The sequence below is a fragment of the Trachypithecus francoisi genome, unplaced genomic scaffold (assembly GCF_009764315.1).
Source record: "Trachypithecus francoisi isolate TF-2019V2 unplaced genomic scaffold, Tfra_2.0 Lachesis_group15, whole genome shotgun sequence".
Lineage (NCBI taxonomy): Eukaryota > Metazoa > Chordata > Mammalia > Primates > Cercopithecidae > Trachypithecus > Trachypithecus francoisi.
In genome coordinates this window covers 69114758-69137379 of record NW_022681460.1, presented here as the reverse complement: position 1 = coordinate 69137379, position 22622 = coordinate 69114758, and the positions used below count along the sequence as shown (strand labels likewise).

Below are 22622 nucleotides of genomic sequence, written 5' to 3'. Positions count from 1 at the left end.
TGCTAGCGAGTAAATGCTCTAACTCGTTGGACTGCTGAAGAATACCATTAATGCCCCATCAGTGGTAGACTGAATAAAGAAAGTATGGTACATATGCACCATGGAATACTATGCAGCCATAAAAAGGAATGACATCATGTCCTTTGCAGGCACATGGATGAAGCCAGAAGCCATTATCCTCAGCAAACTAATGCAGAAACAGAAAACCAAACACCACATGTTCTCACTCATAAGTGGGAGTTGAACACTGGGAACACATGGACACAGAGAGGGGAACAATACACAACAGGGCCTGGTGCAGGATGGGGTTGAGGGGAGGGAACTTAGAGAATGAGTCAATAGGGGCAGCAAACCACCATGGCACACATATACCTACGTAACAAACCTGCACATTCTGCACATGTATACTGTTTGGTTTTTTTAGAAGAAATAAAGAAAAAAGAATACCAGCAATGCTTTATGGAGTGCCGTAGTCTCATGTCTGTCATGAGAAGTACTCAAACTCCCTTTAAAACCACAAAATGTAAGCAGAGGATAAAAGCATTATCCTGTGCTTTCTGCATGCCATAAAAAGAATGGGGTGCAAAATAATCCTTTTGAACTTTTGGTAGTGCTACTGAGAAACTAAAATTTAAATGCTGATTATTTTTAATTTTAAAAACTAAGACTAAAGACTAAAAACTCACATCTGTTTGTTCATTGATTAATTCAACAGATTTTATGAATTATCTATTATATGCTATCATATGGTAAACAATATGCTATGTTTTGAAGATACAGTGATAAGAAAGATTGACAAGATCCTCCCCACAAAGCTCAGAGTCTAATGAGGAAGGCATACAATTGAGTGAACTGCAATAATACAATTAGAACAGAAGGCACACAAGGTGCCTCCCACATAGTAGGTGTAGGTGAATTAATATTTGTTGGAGGAGTAACCAAGTGAAAAAATGGTTAAATGAATGAAAGACATAACAGAAACATGCCATCCTTTCTAATGGGTAGCCAGGGAAGTCGTCCCTAAGGAAGAACTGTTTAAGCTGAGACTTTAAAGAAGTTAGGCAAGTAAATGGGATAAAGTATGTTCAAAGCAGAGAGAATCTTATGTTGGAAAGTTTGGAGATGAAGAATATTCCACTGGGTTCAAGGAACTACTAGATATTGAAATTATAAGGGGAGAAGACTTAAAGGCAGCTTGAGGCATGGGCGAGAGTCAAGGCATAAAGATTATTATAAATCCTCCTTTGGGGAAGTTTAAGGCTTAAGGTGCCCAGAGGTTCTGGAATTAACCCAGTGTCTGGAACAGTAAGTGACTTCCAAGGCTGTAATGAACTGACTAGTGTGTCACCATCTTCTTATCTTGTCTGCTGATTCTTTTAGGTTAGCATCCTGTGAGGGTGATCTGGTTTCCCTGGTAAATATGAGAATGTAACAGAGATACAATGTCTTAAGAATATACCTATAGGAAACAATTTCTGTCTTAATGAAATGTTGTTAAATGGAGTACATTGCTAAAAGTTACAGCCTCAAAGACAGTAAGATTAGCAGGTAAAATAAAGTCAAGAACTTACATTTATTTAAAGAAGTGGTAAAAAAAATACAAGAAAATCAAGAACAAAATTGAGGAAGGAGCAAGATGTTATAAATTACATTATCCAACTTCTTTCTCCTCTTGGGTATTCTAATGGTTTTAGTTTTATGTAGATCTGGGAGTTTTACTAAAGCCTCCTTCACCTGTCCAAATCCAACTCTTGCACCTTTTAGAATGTTTGAAATGAACTGATATAAAAAGAGTGAAAGGGTCTTAGGAAAGGAAACTTCTAATTTAAGTCTTATGCATGAATTATGCAGCATATGTATATTGAGTGCCTATGAAAAACTCAGTTTTTCAGGCACTATTGTAAATTTCTCAGCATGAAACTATAACTCTTATTAATAGCATTACTTTACATGAATCAGAAGTATTGTGTAGTACATTAAAAATAAAATGAAGTATGTAGAATTGTTGTATTTAAATTCCTTGTGCCAAAGTCATGTTAGTGATTTGGCAGATTATTCAAATTATAAATAGGTGCTAATACTGGAATTTGTTGTTTGGACCAGTTCTTTACATTTCCAAATACTTTTCTAATGCTCTACAGTTTAAAGAAAGGCGGCGGGGAGTTACACTAAAATTTGTTTCAATGGCAGGAAGAAAACTCACGTAGACCAAAAATTATGACTAGTAAAATATCTGGAACTTATTCAACTTTTAAATACTACTTCGAGTTTGACTTCTATTTTGGATATTATTCAAATGTAACTTTTGCAGTAATTCACCTTTTATAACTACTATGCCAAGGCATTTTCTTTCAATTGAAAGAATTAGTTTCAGGTATTGGCTTGACTCATGAAAACTTAAAAATTGACAGGGTTCAAGTTATAGAAAAAGGTTTATATTTAAGAATATCTGGCCGGGCGCGGTGGCTCAAGCCTGTAATCCCAGCACTTTGGGAGGCCGAGACGGGCGGATCACGAGGTCATGAGATCGAGACCATCCTGGCTAATACGGTGAAACCCTGTCTCTACTTAAAAATACAAAAAACTAGCCGGGCGACGAGGCGGGCGCCTGTAGTCCCAGCTACTCGGGAGGCTGAGGCAGGAGAATGGCGTAAACCCGGGAGGCGGAGCTTGCAGTGAGCTGAGATCCCGCCACTGCACTCCAGCCTGGGTGGCAGAGCAAGACTCCGTCTCAAAAAAAAAAAAGTTCTTTAAGGCACTCTAAGACATAATTCTAGAGTTTTCTGAAATTTTTTAGTAGCTTGCTAAAATATACAAAAGGGATAAAAAGAAAATGACAGTTTCCTCCATTACTTCAGTGACTTAAAAACTATTGCATCACTTTTGTCTGTATTTTGAATGTTTACAATACTTTAAACCATTCTACTGGACACACGAGTGCACTGATTAACTCCTTCTTAAAATTATTATCCTGATCTTGGAAGGACTCTCCTGTCTCACGGGTCTCCTACCTCGGGGAAGATTGAGCTCTACAGCAGAGTCATGAGACCAAGGCAGTTTCCAGTTGAAGTAATAATTTGCTATAGGCTGATAAGTGGGTTTCTGGTTCTAATTTAAGTGTCTGTTTTGTAAATTTACAATCTGGTTTGTGGCTATTGCATAGAAATCATTGAGACAACATAACTAGGAAGAAAAATAGTTATTGACAAAATCGATCAAAATTGACTTTCATATAGTTATTATTTCATCTTATTTTACTTTAACTGTTAAAGTAAGCTGTGAAAGTCAGAATTTGGCACAAGTATATATCACTTTAACATTCACATACCTTTTTATTTCCTTTGGCATGGTTCAGCCATAAATCAGTAACGTAAGTTCTAAGTAGAACTCAGGTATTATTCTGAATTATTCCAAAGCAGACTGGCTTCAGGAGGTCTTACATTAGAATATGAGAAGTATCTGCCTGGGCAGCGCCTTGATTTGGCAGGACAAAGGACAGCCTCTTCTCCCTACTCTTCTCCGGATTCCTCCACTGCCATGTGTAATCATGGGGATCTTCTGTGGAGGAACACATTGTTAGGGGAGGAAGGGTAAAGTGTAGACAAGACAGTCACTTACCACTTTATTTACCTGAACACATTCAAGAAAGGAGCCTTTAAAAAAATTAGGTAGCACCTAAAAAGCAACGGCAGCAAAAGCCAAAATTGACAAATGGGATCTAATTAAACTAAAGAGCTTCTGCACAGCAAAAGAAACTACCATCAGAGTGAACAGGCACCCTACAGAATGGGAGAAAATTTTTGCAATCTACTCATCTGACAGAGGGCTAATATCCAGAACCTACAAAGAACTCAAACAAATATACAAGAAAAAAACAAACAACCCCATCAAAAATTGGGCAAAGGATATGAACAGACATTTTTCAAAAGAAAACATTCATATAGCCAACAGACACATGAAAAAATGCTCATCATCACTGGCCATCAGAGAAATGCAAATCAAAACCACAATGAGATACCATCTCACACCAGTTAGAATGGCAATCATTAAAAAATCAGGAAACAACAGGTGCTGGAGAGGATGTGGAGAAATAGGAACACTCTTACACTGTTGGTGGGATTGTAAACTAGTTCAACCATTATGGAAAACAGTATGGCAATTCCTCAAGGATCTAGAACTAGATGTACCATATGACCCAGCCATCCCACTACTGGGTATATACCCAAAGGATTATAAATTATTCTACTACAAAGACACACGCACACGTATGTTTATTGCGGCATTATTCACAATAGCAAAGACTTGGAATCAACCCAAATGTCCATCTGTGACAGACTGGATTAAGAAAATGTGGCACGGGGCGGAGCAAGATGGCCGAATAGGAACAGCTCCAGTCTCCAACTCCCAGCGCGAGCGACACAGAAGACCGGTGATTTCTGCATTTTCAACTGAGGTACTGGGGTCATCTCCCTAGGGAGTGCCGGACAATCGGTGCTGGTCAGCTGCTGCAGCCTGACCAGCGTGAGCTGAAGCAGGGCGAGGCATCGCCTCACCTGGAAGCGCAAGGGGGAAGGGAATCCCTTTTCGTAGCCAGGGGAACTGAGACACACAACACCTGGAAAATCGGGTAACTCCCACCCCAATACTGCGCTTTAAGGAAACAGGCACACCAGGAGAATATATCCCACACCTGGCCGGGAGGGTCCCACGCCCACGGAGCCTCCCTCACTGCTAACACAGCCGTCTGCGGCAATCTATCCGCAAGGCAGCAGCGAGGCTGGGGGAGGGGCGCCCGCCATTGCTGAGGCTTAAGTAGGTAAACAAAGCCGCTGGGAAGCTCGAACTGGGTGGAGCTCACAGCAGCTCAAGGAAGCCTGCCTGTCTCTGTAGACTCTACCTCTGCGGACATCGCACAGCTGCAGTCCATTAGGGGAAAGAGCGGGGGCCGCTGCAGACGCGAACGACTCTGTCTGACAGCTTTGGGGAGAGCCATGGATCTCCTAACGCGGAGGTTGAGATCTGAGAACGGACAGACTGCCTGCTCAGGTGGGTCCCTGACCCCTGAGTAGCCTAGCTGGGAGACATCCCCCACAAGGGGCAGTCTGATACCCCACACCTCACAGGGTGGTGTCACCCCTGAGAGGAAACTTCCAAAGAAAGAATCAGACAGGAACACTCACTGTTCAGCAATATTCTATCTTCGGCAACCTCTGCTGCTGATACCCAGGCAAACAGGGTCTGGAGTGGACCTCAAGCAATCTCCAACAGACCAACAGACAGTCCTTCTGACTGTCAGACGGAAAACTATCAAACAGGAAGGACACCTATACCAAAACCCCATCAGTACGTCACCATCATCAAAGTCCAGAGACAGATAAAACCACAAAGATGGGGAAGAAGCAGGGCAGAAAAGCTGGAAATTCAAAAAATAAGAGCGCATCTCCCCCTGCAAAGGAACGCAGCCCATCGCCAGCAACGGATCAAAGCTGGTCAGAGAATGACTTTGACGAGATGAGAGAAGAAGGCTTCAGTCCATCAAACCTCTCAGAGCTAAAGGAGGAATTACGTACCCAGCGCAAAGAAACTAAAAATCTTGAAAAAAAAGTGGAAGAATTGACAGCTAGACTAATTAATGCAGAGAAGATCATAAACGAAATGACAGAGATGAAAACCATGACACGAGAAATACGTGACAAATGCACAAGCTTCGGTAACCGACTTGATCAACTGGAAGAAAGAGTATCAGCGATTGAGGATCAAATGAATGAAATGAAGCGAGAAGAGAAACCAAAAGAATAAAGAAGAAAAAGAAATGAACAAAGCCTGCAAGAAGTATGGGATTATGTAAAAAGACCAAATCTACGTCTGATTGGGGTGCCTGAAAGTGAGGGGGAAAATGGAACCAAGTTGGAAAACACTCTTCAGGATATCATCCAGGAGAAATTCCCCAACCTAGTAGGGCAGGCCAACATTCAAATTCAGGAAATACAGAGAACGCCACAAAGATACTCCTCCAGAAGAGCAACTCCAAGACACATAATTGCCAGATTCACCAAAGTTGAAATGAAGGAAAAAATCTTAAGGGCAGCCAGAGAGAAAGGTCGGGTTACCCACAAAGGGAAGCCCATCAGAATAACAGCAGACCTCTCGGCAGAAACTCTACAAGCCAGAAGAGAGTGGGGGCCAATATTCAACGTTCTTAAAGAAAAGAATTTTAAACCGAGAATTTCATATCCAGCCAAACTAAGCTTCATCAGTGAAGGAGAAATAAAATCCTTTACAGATAAGCAAATGCTTAGAGATTTTGTCACCACCAGGCCTGCCTTACAAGAGACCCTGAAGGAAGCCCTAAACATGGAAAGGAACAACCGGTACCAGCCATTGCAAAAACATGCCAAAATGTAAAGACCATCGAGGCTAGGAAGAAACTGCATCAACTAACGAGCAAAATAACCAGTTAATATCATAATGACAGGATCAAGTTCACATATAACAATATTAACCTTAAATGTCAAAGGACTAAATGCTCCAATTAAAAGACACAGACTGGCAAACTGGATAAAGAGTCAAGACCCATCAGTCTGCTGTATTCAGGAGACCCATCTCACATGCAGAGACATACATAGGCTCAAAATAAAGGGATGGAGGAAGATCTACCAAGCAAATGGAGAACAAAAAAAGCAGGGGTTGCAATCCTAGTCTCTGATAAAACAGACTTTAAACCATCAAAGATCAAAAGAGACAAAGAAGGCCATTACATAATGGTAAAGGGATCAATTCAACAGGAAGAGCTAACTCTCCTAAATATCTATGCACCCAATACAGGAGCACCCAGATTCATAAAGCAAGTCCTTAGAGACCTACAAAGAGATTTAGACTCCCATACAATAATAATGGGAGACTTCAACACTCCACTGTCAACATTAGACAGATCAACGAGACAGAAAGTTAACAAGGATATCCAGGAATTGAACTCATCTCTGCACCAAGCGGACCTAATAGACATCTATAGAACTCTCCACCCCAAATCAACAGAATATACATTCTTCTCAGCACCACATCGCACTTATTCCAAAATTGACCACATAATTGGAAGTAAAGCACTCCTCAGCAAATGTACAAGAACAGAAATTATAACAAACTGTCTCTCAGACCACAGTGCAATCAAACTAGAACTCAGGACTAAGAAACTCAATCCAAACCGCTCAACTACATGGAAGCTGAACAACCTGCTCCTGAATGACTACTGGGTACATAACGAAATGAAAGCAGAAATAAAGATGTTCTTTGAAACCAATGAGAACAAAGATACAACATACCAGAATCTCTGGGACACATTTAAAGCAGTGTGTAGAGGGAAATTTATAGCACTAAATGCCCACAAGAGAAAGCAGGAGAGATCTAAAATTGACACTCTAACATCACAATTAAAAGAACTAGAGAGGCAAGAGCAAACACATTCAAAAGCTAGCAGAAGGCAAGAAATAACTAAGATCAGAGCAGAACTGAAGGAGATAGAGACACAAAAAACCCTCCAAAAAATCAATGAATCCAGGAGTTGGTTTTTTGAAAAGATCAACAAAATTGACAGACCGCTAGCTGGACTAATAAAGAAGAAAAGAGAGAGGAATCAAATAGACGCAATAAAAAATGATAAAGGGGATATCACCACCGACCCCACAGAAATACAAACAACCATCAGAGAATACTATAAATGCCTCTACGCAAATCAACTAGAAAATCTAGAAGAAATGGATAATTTCCTGGACACTTACACTCTCCCAAGACTAAACCAGGAAGAAGTTGAATCCCTGAATAGACCAATAGCAGGCTCTGAAATTGAGGCAACAATTAATAGCCTACCCACCAAAAAAAGTCCAGGACCAGATGGATTCACAGCTGAATTCTATCAGAGGTACAAGGAGGAGCTGGTACCATTCCTTCTGAAACTATTTCAATCAATAGAAAAAGAGGGAATCCTCCCTAACTCTTTTTATGAGGCCAACATCATCCTGATACCAAAGCCTGGCAGAGACACAACAAAAAAAGAGAATTTTAGACCAATATCCCTGATGAACATCGATGCAAAAATGCACAATAAAATACTGGCAAACCGGATTCAGCAGCACATCAAAAAGCTTATCCACCATGATCAAGTGGGCTTCATCCCTGGGATGCAAGGCTGGTTCAACATTCGCAAATCAATAAACATAATCCAGCATATAAACAGAACCAAAGACAAGAACCACATAATTATCTCAATAGATGCAGAAAAGGCTTTTGACAAAATTCAACAGCCCTTTATGCTAAAAACGCTCAATAAATTTGGTATTGATGGAACGTAACTCAAAACAATAAGAGCTATTTATGACAAACCCACAGCTAATATCATACTGAATGGGCAAAAACTGGAAAAATTCCCTTTGAAAACTGGCACAAGACAGGGATGCCCTCTCTCACCACTCCTATTCAACATAGTGTTGGAAGTTCTGGCTAGGGCAATCAGGCAAGAGAAAGAAATCAAGGGTATCCAGTTAGGAAAAGAAGAAGTCAAATTGTCCCTGTTTGCAGATGACATGATTGTATATTTAGAAAACCCCATTGTCTCAGCCCAAAATCTCCTTAAGCTGATAAGCAACTTCAGCAAAGTCTCAGGATACAAAATTAATGTGCAAAAATCACAAGCATTCTTATACACCAGTAACAGACAAGCAGAGAGCCAAATCAGGAATGAACTTCCATTCACAATTGCTTCAAAGAGAATAAAATACCTAGGAATCCAGCTTACAAGGGATGTAAAGGACCTCTTCAAGGAGAACTACAAACCACTGCTCAGTGAAATCAAAGAGGACACAAACAAATGGAAGAACATACCATGCTCATGGATAGGAAGAATCAATATCGTGAAAATGGCCATACTGCCCAAGGTGATTTATAGATTCAATGCCATCCCCATCAAGCTACCAATGACTTTCTTCACAGAATTGGAAAAAACGGCTTTAAAGTTCATATGGAACCAAAAATGAGCCCGCATTGCCAAGACAATCCTAAGTCAAAAGGACAAAGCTGGAGGCGTCACGCTACCTGACTTCAAACTATACTACAAGGCTACAGTAACCAAAACAGCATGGTACTGGTACCACAACAGAGATATAGACCAATGGAACAGAACAGAGTCCTCAGAAATAATACCACACATCTACAGCCATCTGATCTTTGACAAACCTGAGAGAAACAAGAAATGGGGAAAGGATTCCCTATTTAATAAATGGTGCTGGGAAAATTGGCTAGCCATAAGTAGAAAGCTGAAACTGGATCCTTTCCTTACCCCTTATATGAAAATTAATTCAAGATGGATTAGAGACTTAAATGTTAGACCTAATACCATAAAAACCCTAGAAGAAAATCTAGGTAGTACCATTCAGGACATAGGCATGGGCAAGGACTTCATGTCTAAAACACCAAAAGCAACGGCAGCAAAAGCAAAAATTGACACATGGGATCTAATTAAACTAAAGAGCTTTTGCACAGCTAAAGAAACTACCATCAGAGTGAACAGGCAACCTACAGAATGGGAAAAATTTTTGCAACCTACGCATCTGACAAAGGGCTAATATCCAGAATCTACAAAGAACTCAAACAAATATACAAGAAAAAAACAAACAACCCCATCAAAAAGTGGGGAAAGGATATGAACAGACATTTCTCAAAAGAAGACATCCATACAGCCAACAGACACATGAAAAAATGCTCATCATCACTGGCCATCAGAGAAATGCAAATCAAAACCACAATGAGATACCATCTCACACCAGTTAGAATGGCAATCATTAAGAAGTCAGGAAACAACAGGTGTTGGAGAGGATGTGGAGAAATAGGAACACTTTTACACTGTTGGTGGGATTGTAAACTAGTTCAACCATTATGGAAAACAGTATGGCAATTCCTCAAGGATCTAGAACTAGATGTACCATATGACCCAGCCATCCCACTACTGGGTATATACCCAAAGGATTATAAATTACTCTACTACAAAGACACATGCACACGTATGTTTATTGCGGCACTATTCACAATAGCAAAGACTTGGAATCAACCCAAATGTCCATCTGTGACAGACTGGATTAAGAAAATGTGGCACATATACACCATGGAATACTATGCAGCCATAAAAAAGGATGAGTTTGCGTCCTTTGTAGGGACCTGGATGCAGCTGGAAACCATCATTCTTAGCAAACTATCACAAGAAGAGAAAACCAAACACCGCATGTTCTCACTCATAGGTGGGAACTGAACATGAGATCACTTGGACTCGGGAAAGGGAACATCACACACTGGGGCCTATCATGGGGAGGGGGGAGGAGGGAGGGATTGCACTGGGGAGTTATACATGATATAAACGTCATGCACATGTACCTAGAACTTAAAGTATAATTAAAAAAAAAAAAAAAAAAAGAAAGCAAGAACACCAGAAAGCAAGAAAGTAAGAAGAGAGGAAGGGAGGAAGGAAAGGAGGAAGAGAGAATGGAAAAAGGGAGGAAGGAAAAGAAACAAAGAAAGTAAAGAGAAGGAAGGAAGAAGGAAGGAAGAAGGAAGGAAGGAAAAAAGGAGGAAAGGAAGGGAGGGAAGAAGGAAGAAAAGGAGGGAGGAAGAGAGAAGGGAAAAAGGAAAGAAAGCAAGAAAGTGGGAAAGAATGAAAGAAAAGAAAGAAAGAAGAAAGAAAAGAAGGAGAAAATGAGAGAAGGAAGGAAGGGAAGGAGGGAGGAAAAGAGAAAGGCAGGAAGGGAGAAAAAAAGAAAGCAAGAACACCAGAAAGCAAGAAAAAAAGAAAGACAGAAAGAAAGAAAGAAGAGAGGAAGGGAGGAAGGAAAGGAGGAAGAGAGAATGGAAAAAGGGAGGAAGGAAAAGAAACAAAGAAAGTAAAGAGAAGGAAGGAAAGAAGGAAGGAAGAAGGAAGGAGGTAGTTGAAATAAAAATGTATTGTGATAAGGTAATTACTATAGATGGTAAAGTAATAATTATTAAAATGTATTGTTGATTTTGTAACTTTAATAGATGTAATGTGTAAAGTGATAATACTTTAAAATGGAGGAAAAAGAGAAAAAAAAAAAAAGAAAATGTGGCACATATACACCATGGAATACTATGCAGCCATAAAAAAGGATGAGTCTGTGTCCTTTGTAGGGACATGGATGCAGCTGGAAACCATCATTCTTAGCAAACTATCACAAGAAGAGAAAACCAAACACCGCATGTTCTCACTCATAGGTGGGAACTGAACAATGAGATCACTTGGACTCGGGAAGGGGAACATCACACACTGGGGCCTATCATGGGGACAGGGGAGGGGGGAGGGGGGAGGGATTGCATTGGGAGTTATCTGACGAGTTGATGGGTGCAGCACACCAACATGGCACAAGTATACATATGTAACAAACCTGCACGTTATGCACATGTACCCTAGAACTTAAAGTATAATAAAAAATAAATAAACAAAACAACAAAAAAAATTAGGTAGCAATGGTTAGTTTTTTTAAAATACATATTAAGCACTAGTGTTAAAGCATTAACCTGTAAAAATAATGACTGATTAATTTTGGACTAACTGATGTGCTTTTTGTGCAATCTCATACAATCTTAAGCTTTTAGAACTGAAAAGTGTATTCTAGTTCCAGTATCTCATTTTGTAAATAAAGAAGCAGGGCTCCAGAAAATTTAAAAGATGGAAAGAAATACAAATGGTAATAATGCTTTTATTAAGAGAGGTAGAGATATTGGGTGATTTTTTTCTTATTACCACCATATTGCTCTGTTGGTGATAGTACTTTCATATTGGAAAAAGTATTACTTTAAATGGAAGAGAATGCTTTTCAATCTACTTTCCATCTTTTAGGCAGATTCTGCTGAGAAACTTAGAGAATATGGGCTTTCCCACATCTGTAGCCATCCTGTGCTGGTGACCAGAAGTAGGTCTTGTCCTCTGGTAGCACCACCAAAACCACCTCCTGTACCTCCCTGGAAACTCATTCGTCAAGAAAAGGAAACCGTTATAACAGATGAAGCTCAAGGTATGTATCACATCATTTTCAAATCCTTCTAGTTAATGTATGAAAGTCTAACAGTTTCATTTGTGGTGAAAAATGTATGTCAAGGTAAATCACCCAACATTTCATCTAAAGCCTATGTTTAATTGTATGCTCAAATTTTATGTCTTTAAAGGATGAACTCTTCACATCTCAGAAGCTAAAAAGTTTGGTTAATGTCTGACTTGACCACATATATCAAGGTCATTCTTTGAGTGACGGCATTGTTATTATTAGTGTGATAGAAAAATCGTTGTAGCAAAGTGCAAAAACTTCCCAGCCTTTTGTTTGTTTTTTTCCTTCCTTCCTTCTTTCCTCCTTCCTCTCTCCATCCCTCCTTCCTTCCTTCTCTCCTTCCCTCCCTTCCTTCCATCTTCTCCTTTATTGTTTCTTGAACCAAAGATCAGCATCCATTTGACACTTGAGAGGAAAACAAAATCCTTTATTTTAAAATGTTATATTTGGGTTAAATTCGCAGAATTTCTTAAAACAGTTATTCATTCAGGGCATCAAGGAATAGTTGAATGAAAGGAAGAATAGTGAACATGTAGGTAACTTCTGATTTTGCTACTGATTGTTGTGTAATTCTATGTAAGCAAATACTCTTTTATAAACTGGGGTTACAAATCTAACAATTGGTAGGATGCTGTAATGTCAGTAACCTACCTAGAGGTTCTTCACATAATTTTCTTTCTAAATTGAAAATTAACAGAAAATGGGCATAGAACAGTCAAACAAAATTTATGTATTCCATGTCCCCGTCCCTTTTTTTTCCCTAATAATCACCCCTAATGTTTAATTCCATTGTTCACCATGGTAATCAAGTGCTGTGTCCTTTACTCATTGAGAATTTCTTTCTTCTAGATCAGCCTCAGACTCTTTAGGAATATCCACAAATCCTCTCCTGACCTGCTGCTTTCTTTTTACCGCATGGTCATTACTTTGCTACAGTTTTTGTTTTTCCACTGCCGTATTCATATGGTATTTCACATTTCCTTCTTATATCCTAAGCAATTGTGTTACAGAGTTTAACTAAGGGAACACTTTTTTTAGTAAAATACTTTTATAGAAACTCATTCCTGTACTTGAAATAGCAAATGCCAAGTAATAATTCTGTAAGACTTTGCTAACTTTCTCCCGTGAGACTTAATTGTTTCACATAATCTGGAAAGAAATCGAAGAGTAGACAAAAGGAATTGAATACTGGAAAGATCTATAAACTCTTTCAATAAAAGCTTCATGTATGGTTTTACATTCCTATTTCACGCTATTGAAATTTGCTGAGTAAATAGTTAATCTAACCAGTACTGTATTAAATGTTAAATTCTGTATGCAATTCTGAAAGATTTTTTTAAATATACATCATACTTTCTAACGGCTACTTTTTAGAGTTAATAGTAAAGAAGCCTGAACAATTCCTTGAGATTTCAAGTCCATTTTTGAATTATAGAATGACTCCATTTACAATTCCAACAGAAACGTAAGTATATAACATTCTTCCTCACAAATGCGTTTTGTTACTAAATATTTTGTGATGTGTCTGGTTAAACATAACACCAAATGGGAGCATTTTGAAGAACGGTAATTTTAAAATAAGCCCAAATAGATGTAAAAACTTTAAAAGGACATTTTCTTGACCTTTTATAGATTGTAGTTACATTAATCCACTTAATTAACAAATACTTTTTGCTAATTTCTTGTGTGTGTTAAGAGCTGAATGTTTGTATGCCCACCAAATTCATAGGTTAAAGTTCTGACTCACCAGTGTGGCTGCATTTGGAGATAAGGCCTCTAAGAAGGCAATTAAGGTGAAATGAGTGATAAGGCGGGGGTTACTGATCTGAGAGGATTGGTGACTTGTGAGGAGAGACACCAGAGAGTTCTCTCTCTCTTTCTCTCTGTCTCTTTCCCTCTCTCCAGGCACACACACAGTGGAAAGGCTTTGTGAGCACACAGAGAAGGCAGCTGTTGGCAGGCAGGAAGGAGAGTCTTCATAAGAAATAAACCCTGCTGGCACCCATCCTGACTAGTCTCAGACTTCCAGTCTCCAGAAATGTGAGAAAATAGATTTTTCCTATGGAAACCACCTAGCCTGTGGTATTTTGTTATGGCAGCCCGAGCAAGCAAATACAGACTTTGGTATGGAGAAGTAGGGTGCAGCTGTAACAAATATTTGAAAATGTGGAAGTGGCTTCCACATTTTCCTTGTTCTCTTTCAAATAGGCTTTCTCATTTTTCCCTATATGGGTAGGCTGAGAATTATCCAAATCTATTTCTCTTTTCTAGCACTTTACTATAAGGAGTCAAGAGAAGCCACACCGCACTTTTAACACTTTGCTTAGAAATTTCCTCAATCCAATATTCAATTTCACTGCTCACAAGTTCTACCTTCCGCAAAACACTGGAACACAGAAAATTCAGCTAAAGTCTTTGCCTAACAAGGGTAGCTTTTCCTCCATGGCCCAGTAACATGTTCCTCATTTCCATGTGAGACCTCATCAAAATGGCCTTTACTATCCATATTTCTACCAGAATTCAGTTCACAGACACTTATGTATTTTCTAAGAAGATCGAGGCTTTCTCTATACCTCTCCTCTTTCCTTTTTGGGCCCTTTCCAGAATAGTCTTTAAAGGTCTGTTCATGGCAGTGTAGGCTTTCTTTAGCATATACCTCAAAACTCTCCCAGCTTTTATTACCCAGTTCCAAAGCTGCTCCACACTTTTAGGTACTTACTATAGCAGCAATCCCACTTGTTAGCATCCATTTTCTGTCTTAGCCTGTTTGGGCTGCTATAACAAAATGCCACAGACTAGTGGCTTGTAAACAACAAAAAAATTTCTCTCTCATACTTCTAGGGGCTGGAAAGTCCAAGAACTGCATGCCAGCAGAATCAATTTCTGGCAAGGATCTGCTTCCTTGTGCATGGCATCTTCTCACTGTGTACTCACATAGTGGAAGGGGTGAATGAGCTCTCTGGGGGTCTTTTACAAGGACACTAATGCCCTGCATGCAGGCTTGAGTCACCTCCCAAAGGCCTCACCTCTTAATACCATTATTTCAGGGTTTAGGATCTCAACTTACAAATTTGATGGGGGAAGTGTACACACACCTGCAGATCACAGCACCTTCCTTCCCCTTCATCTAGTAAGTAGTGTGTTCTGTCGATGTGTTTTGTAAATTAATCCAGTTCTTCCCCTAAAAGGAATAATATTTAAAGTTCTGAAAATAATACATTTCAGCTTTTTTTGTTGCCTATCTACATGAAAAATCTTCAAATATTTGACAACATTTATGTATGCACCACTCCATTCTCTTATTATTAGGTTTCTAGATGTGTAAAAGAACACTGTGTAAGTTGTTTTCCGGTCCCACTGACATTTCAGTTACAAAAACCAATGGAATTTCTATTCCTATTAAAACTACTATGAATTAGCTTTCTGTCACTTGGACACAAACAGTCCTAACTGATACTGCAATATAATAGAAATGCAATGCAATATTATCAACAATGTCATTAATTTAGTCAAAATTTGGGCGATATTAACCACTTGTAATACACACATTATTAATATATTAAATAATGTCTTTCCTTCTTAAGTAGAGCATACTCAAAGGCTTCTTTGCTTCCTGGATGAATCATACTTAGCATTATTACTATACTGTCTTCTAACAGAGGGGCCTCAAGGACTTTGAGGAACAATTACCCTAACATTCAATGACCTGAGACTACTGGGTTTTCTGGGGCTTTGTTTCAGTGATTGGCTTAGTTGCAGTTTTAATTTTGCTTTCATAGAACTAATGATGTCTTTATCAGTTCTTAATATTGTCTGCTTCCAATAGCCTTCCCGTCTCCAAATTTGTCTCTAATTTTCTGGGTGTAATGAGAAAATTACATCACCAGAGTTTTAGAATTAGTTAACGCTGTGTTGTATATACTTATAATAAAGACATTAGGGTTAGCATATGGGCTTTGTATCTACATTGCAACATTTGGATATTTAACATAGTAACTTGGAAATCATAGGTATTAAGTAAATATTAATTGAATTGAAAATATTTTGAAGCACCTAAGTTATTCAGGATTTTAAATTATGTTCTTTCCTTTATGGTAGGCACTAGGCACATGTGGCTATATAAATTTTTTAAGTTAATTAACATTATATAAAATTACAAATTAATTTCCTTAGTTGCATTAGCCACATTTTAAGTTCTCAGTAGTCAAATGTTCTAAGTAAACATTTTTATCATTGCATAAGTTTCTTCTAAATATTAAAATGAATGAACAAGTGACCTGCCCATAACTGTAGCATTTTACTGTAGCAGTATTATTATATTATTTTTAGTTTTTATTTTAACCTATATTCATAGATTAAAATGAAAAGCTCATCCATTTATATAATACAACATAACTAAGTGACATTTTCTTTGCCCTGTTAAGAAGACCAATTGAATGTAATTGTCCTAATACGATAGTTAAAACATTTCAACCTTTTAAATCAGTTTTATTTAATAAATAAAAATGTATGCTTTGATGACAAATATACTAAAATTTGTGTCATTGCAGTGATTATACAAAAGCAATATTTCTTAAGTTCCCTTTTATAGTAAGAAATACTTTTTTTTTTCCCGAGATGGAGTCTGCTCTGTTGCCCAGGCTAGAGTGCAGTGGCGCAATCTTGGCTCACTGCAACCTCTGCCTATCTGGGTCAAGCAATTCTCCTGCATCAGCCTCCCAAGTAGCTAGGATTACAGGTGTGTGCCACCACACCTGGCTAATTTTTGTATTTTTAGTAGAGGTGGGGTTTCACCATGTTGGCCAGGCTGGTCTCTATCTCCTGACCTCAGGTGATACACCCACCTTGGCCTCCCAAAGTGCAGGGATTACAGGCATGAGCCACCATGCCCAGCCAGAAATACTTATTTTAAGATAAATTTTGAATTGGCTGGAATAAGGCCAACTTCAAATGTTCTTTAGCATCATAAAATTAAAAAAAAAATTAAATGATCCCCCTTATCCCAAGGATATTTAAATAAAGGATTGAGGGGACACAGAGGATTAACTAGCAAGGGCACTGTTTTCGTGAGGAAAAATTTATTAATTGATCAATGAAAACTCTGACTGCAAAAATAAAGTGATATGAAAATATTATATGTAAAACAAAGATACTATTGAAAAATGCCCTCACTTTTCTCTTTCACATTGTCTGTTTTACTACTTTGGTGAGATGACACAGCTGCTCAAATTATGTTCCTAAAAGGAGTAGACAATATAAGAGTATAAGCTGGTGAGAGATGAAAGGCAGTGATAAGAAGTTGGGATATTGCCTGGAGGCAGAATAGAGCCAGAGAGGCTTGGAGTATTTCATATTTAGAAGTACTCTAATTTTTTTTTCTTGTTTCTAGTAATTATGCTGATGGGAAAAATATGTCTGGCTTTACAGATTTGGCTACTGTTTTAGAACAACAAAAAAGCATCTTATCTACTTTAATCATTAGCAGTGATGAATATTTTCGGTTACTACCAGCTGATTAAATTACAAGATTAAATGATTGTCATAGAAACGTGGAAAACCGGGTGTGTCACTCTTAGGGACAAAAAAAAAAAAAAGAATAACTAAATACAACAGCAAAGACAATGAAGAACAATGAAGAGAAAGGGAGAAGGACGAGGAAGAGGAACCCAAATTCACTAATATTTGAACATGACCATAGGGATAGAAAGAAAGACTGTGAAGTTGAATCTGAAGTTTTTATTGAATCAGAAGAACTTTACAAATAGGAATAACTGGTGTATTGGATGATATTAGTGCAGGGTATGATGGTTGCCATTAAAATTGTGGTAATTTTTAATGCAGCAATAGGTGGCTAATACATGGTTATACACATATATCAAAGACTAGCAAATTTATACTTTGAATGTGGACAATTAATTGTACTTCAATTATGCTTTAATAGAGTGGTAAAAATATAAAAAAGAAAGTATGTAAAGGGATTTAAAAAATGAAATAGAAATTCTAGAAGCAAAGAGTATAATGACTAAGACCCAGAACTCAATAGATGTGCTTAAGAACACATTAGATACAGACTAAAGGAGAATAGGCAAAATTGAAAATAGATTAGAAGATAATATCTAGACTAAAGCATGGAGACAAAAAAAAAAATGGGGAAAAAAGTACAGCTAAGACCTATGAGACACATTGAACATGAGCAGTGTACTTGCCAGTGGTTCTCAGAAGTAGAAGATAAAGAGATTTGGAAATAATTAAATCATCAAATCTTAATGACCAAAAGAATACCTAAAGGGAAAAGTTTAAGTCAAGATTCAGGAAGTCTTAGAAAGACTAAGTAATATAAATACAAAGAAAACTGCAGCTAAACATATCATAGTAAAAACAAAGACAAATATAATGCAATAATATAAAGCAATAAAAGTGAAATAAAGACTGCTATACAAAGCAATATGGATGAATCTCACATACACTCACAAAATTTAGACCAAATAAGTCTGGTACACAAAGTACATGGTTAGTTTTCAGTTATCCTATTAATATACAGTAAGAAAATAAAAATTTTAAAAAGCAATACATGGTGTTGGAAGTAACCAGTATGATTGTCTGTGGTGAGGAAGGTTGGCCACGATTGGGACATGCCTCTAGCAGAGTTTGTGGGTTGTTAGTAATATGAAAAACACTTGATCTGAATAATGGTGATATGACGATGTTTACTTTGTGATATTTCAGCAAGTGTATATTCATTGTTTAACAACATTTAAACATGTATTTTAAGCTTCAATAAAACTTTATTAAAATTATTGAATGGTCTGTACCATCAGTCACACATATAATGGCCATTAAATATGTTTTTAGCCTTCTCTTGGATAGACTATAATCTATGATAGGAATATAAACTGATAAGAGAAAAGCAGTCAAAATTTAGATATGTGGCATGTTCATTGTGCTTTACTACTTTTAGATACTCTTTACATCACAGGTAGTTAATTTACACTTTTATTTATTCTATTTAAGTTTATAATACTAGGGATATTCTTCAAATAATTTACCTTTAAGACTTTGTCAGTTCTATGCATCGACAAGTGAACGTTGAAAAGTGGGTAGGGAGGGAGCACTACACAGCACTACTAGAAAATATTGACAGTTGGCAATGTCAAGCCATGCGGCACAGTTTTATAACCAGAAAAAAACATTTCCTGCTACTTTGGTTTTACAATTTTGTCATTTTTGCAAATTAATAAATCTAGTTTTAGTCTCAAATTTTTGGGTTTTTGTTTTGTTTTGTTTTTTGAGATAGGGTCTTGCTCTGTTACCCGGCTGGTCTCAAACTTCTGAGTTCAAGTGGTGCCTCTTGCCTCAGTCTCCCAAATAGTTGGGACTACAGGCATGTTCCACCATGCCCAGCATAAAATTTGTGTTATAATTTCTAATAAATCAATGTAGTAATCTCTATAAACACTTAAAATAAATTAGTTAAATTTATTTAAATATTTTACATTGCATTTGCAACTTTACTAGTTTGTTTTCTCTTCAAGCATTTTAAAAGCCAAAAATGAAAGCAAAAAGTCTTCACAAGTATTTAAATCATTACAAAGTCAAATAATCAAAATCATGTATTTGTAGAAATTTAATTTTTCCTATACATACTATTCATGTTTACAAACCAAAATTTTCCTACACCTTTTAACTTAAGCATATAGCTAAAATTAAATATTAAGCTATACATTTAAAGGCCTAATTTCTAGATTATATAACATGCTAAATGCTTTCAAATATTACAAAAACTCACACATGGTTTCTTAGTCTGTTCTGGCTGCTATAACAAAAATACCATACACTGGGTGGCTTATAAACAACAGAAATTTATTTCTCACAGTTCTGAAGACTGGAAGTCCAAGATCTGGCAGACACTGGCAGATTTGGTGTCTGGTGTGGGCTCACTTTCATAGGTGGCTTCCTTTTCCTCTATAGCCTCACAGGGTGGAAAGGGCAAAAAATTTCTCTGTGGTCTGTTTTGTAAGGATTCTAACGCCAATCATGAGGGCTCTACCCTCGTGACCTAATAAGAGGCTCCACCTCCAAATACCATCACACTGGGGATTAGGTTTCAACATCTGAATTTTGGAGGAACACAAACATTTAGTCACAGAATTTTTCTAAACTTAACATAAGAATGTTAATGCTTCATGATTTCTGATTAATGTTATGCTTAAGCTACCCACTGTTTTAGTCAGGGTTCTCCAGAGAGACTGAATAAATGCGGAATATAGACATCAACACAGATATAGATAAAGATATGAATATAGATATATGACAAGAGGTTCTTAGAGGAATTGGCTTACTGGTTATGGAAGCTGAGAAGACTCAAGATAGGTTGTCTGCAAGCTGGAGAACCAGGGAGGTCAGTAGCACGTGGTTCAGTCCAAATCTAGAGGCCTCAAAACCCAGGAAGCTGATGGTGTAACTCTCAGTCTGAAGACAAAGGTAGGAGAACCCAGGGAGTTGTCAGGGCAAGTCCAAGAGTCCAAAGGGCAGAAGCCCTGGGCTTTTGATGTCTAAGAGCAGGAGAAGAAGGGCATCCCAGCTCCAGGAGAGAAAGTGAATTCACCTTTCCTCTGCCATTTTCTTCTGCCTAGGCATCCAGGTAATTTGATGGCACACATCTACATTGAGGGTGGATCCTCTCTCAGTCCACCGACTCATACGCCAATCTCTGGACGCACTCTCACAGACACACCCAGAAATAATGTTTTACTAGTCACCTTGGCAGCCCTCACGCCAGTCAAGATGGCACCTAAAATTCACCACACTCACTAAGATGATGATTTTGCTATTCAAAATAATTTTTCTTTATCTCTTCAGCTAGTTGAGTTTGCGTATCAGAGATTTTGTGGGTTGTAAGAAACAGAACTGCAGACCTCAAGGACAAATTTTCTTACAATTTGAATAGTCATAGCCAGCCTTTTAGAATCTCTATGCCAATAGGGACCCCAAATGGGCTAGTTTCATAACCTAAATTCCCTGAGTGACTTACGTTTTCCTTTTGTCTTCTTTCAGCTGTATTACTTGATTGAAGTACGTGAAATTCTAATACCCAGATACAGGTGGCTTCATCACCTGATTGGATTCGACTAATCTATTCACTGCTTGAATCTGTTATTAATTCATTTACACATTCATCTCTGACAGAGCCAAATTAGAGATATGTGAATGTCATTTCATCCTGCATGGCAGACATGCCCCTTGTCCTGCTTTGCTGTCGCAGGTCAACATAAAAGCAAACCTGTGTTTTAATGAGCCTTTGAAAATGGCTGCTGTCACAGCTTTCTATCTTAGGAACATTGTCTTTGTAGCAACACTCCGGGACTTACACATTCTTGGCTCCTGGCCATGTCTGGGAGAATTGGAGACTCACAACCAAGTTTGTGCTACCCTCTAGTGGCAGTTTTGTGTAAATCAGAGAAGTTTAGTTACAAGTGAATTTTTATAGAACACTGACTGGAAAAAATACCCAAGTTGATGAAGTCTATATACATGGAATTTAATTTTATCTTTGAAACACACTTACTTAAAAAATACATATACTACAAAAATGTCTTTACGTACCTATAAAATCCTAGCAATATCAATGGCAATTTGGAGTCATACCAGCAATTACTTGAAAGGAAAGACTATATGCTTGGGTAGCTGATATGAATGTCACAGTGATAAACTTAAGTGCTCAAGACTCATAATTAAATTTCTGACCCTTAGTTCTGTTTCACAGATACATCACTCTGATACTTAATTAAATCAATTCCACATATCAAATTTCTGTTTTGATCATCAAAATCTAAAGTTGACCACCAAAGCTTTAAAACAAATAATGTTCTAGAATTTTTACGTCAATTTGTTGACTAATATACAATATTTTTAGTAGCATAGAAAGATATTCAATGTTTTAACATGAGGTAAAAAACATTACTGGTAGTAAAAGAATGAGAATGACAAATAGAACACAATCAGAACTTCCTATTGTTGACAAAAATGCAGTTATTTATTAATAACTATAAGCAGAAGATCAAAAACAATAGAAGTTTGGGGTTTGTTTTTCTCTTAGGCATTGTGTGCGCTCCTTAATTAAGAAAGGAATACCTCCAGGATCTGATTTACCTTCTGTCAGTGAAACTGATGAAACTGCAATGCATAGCCAGACAGACTTGAGTCAAATAACAAAAGCTACATCTCAGGTAACAATGTTACTCTTACTATTGGCACGACTCTTAATGACACAAGATTTTTTCCTTATATTGTGAAACATAGTATACATACAAAATAATGTATAACATGGATCTGAACAGTATAAAGAATAGTGTTAAAATAAATATCTTATGTATCCATCACCTAGGTTAGAAAATGGAATAATCATCTGCTATAGAAGTCCCCTGTGTGTTTCTTCTTGGTTGTATTTTCTGTCTGCCACTCAGATTTTGCTAATAAACAACTTCATACTTTTCTCATTTTGCCAATTATAACTTAACATCTTGT

At 37.7% G+C, this 22622-nt stretch overlaps 1 protein-coding gene and 1 long non-coding RNA gene across 2 annotated transcripts in view; one reads left to right on the top strand and one right to left on the bottom strand.

Annotated features, from left to right (window-relative positions):
• Nucleotides 1-22622, top strand: part of ADGB (androglobin) — a 245122-nt gene that overhangs the window by 101191 nt on the left and 121309 nt on the right. The window contains exons 11-13 of the mRNA XM_033235138.1: nucleotides 11894-12068; nucleotides 13473-13563; nucleotides 22195-22324. Of these exons, the coding sequence (XP_033091029.1) occupies nucleotides 11894-12068; nucleotides 13473-13563; nucleotides 22195-22324 (396 nt within the window). The remainder of the gene's footprint in view (nucleotides 1-11893; nucleotides 12069-13472; nucleotides 13564-22194; nucleotides 22325-22622) is intronic.
• LOC117097317 lies at nucleotides 1636-15272 on the bottom strand. The gene is made up of 3 exons (XR_004442917.1): nucleotides 15194-15272; nucleotides 3329-3558; nucleotides 1636-1779 (listed from the first exon to the last, which is right to left on the bottom strand). It is a non-coding gene; the product is annotated as an uncharacterized LOC117097317 (long non-coding RNA).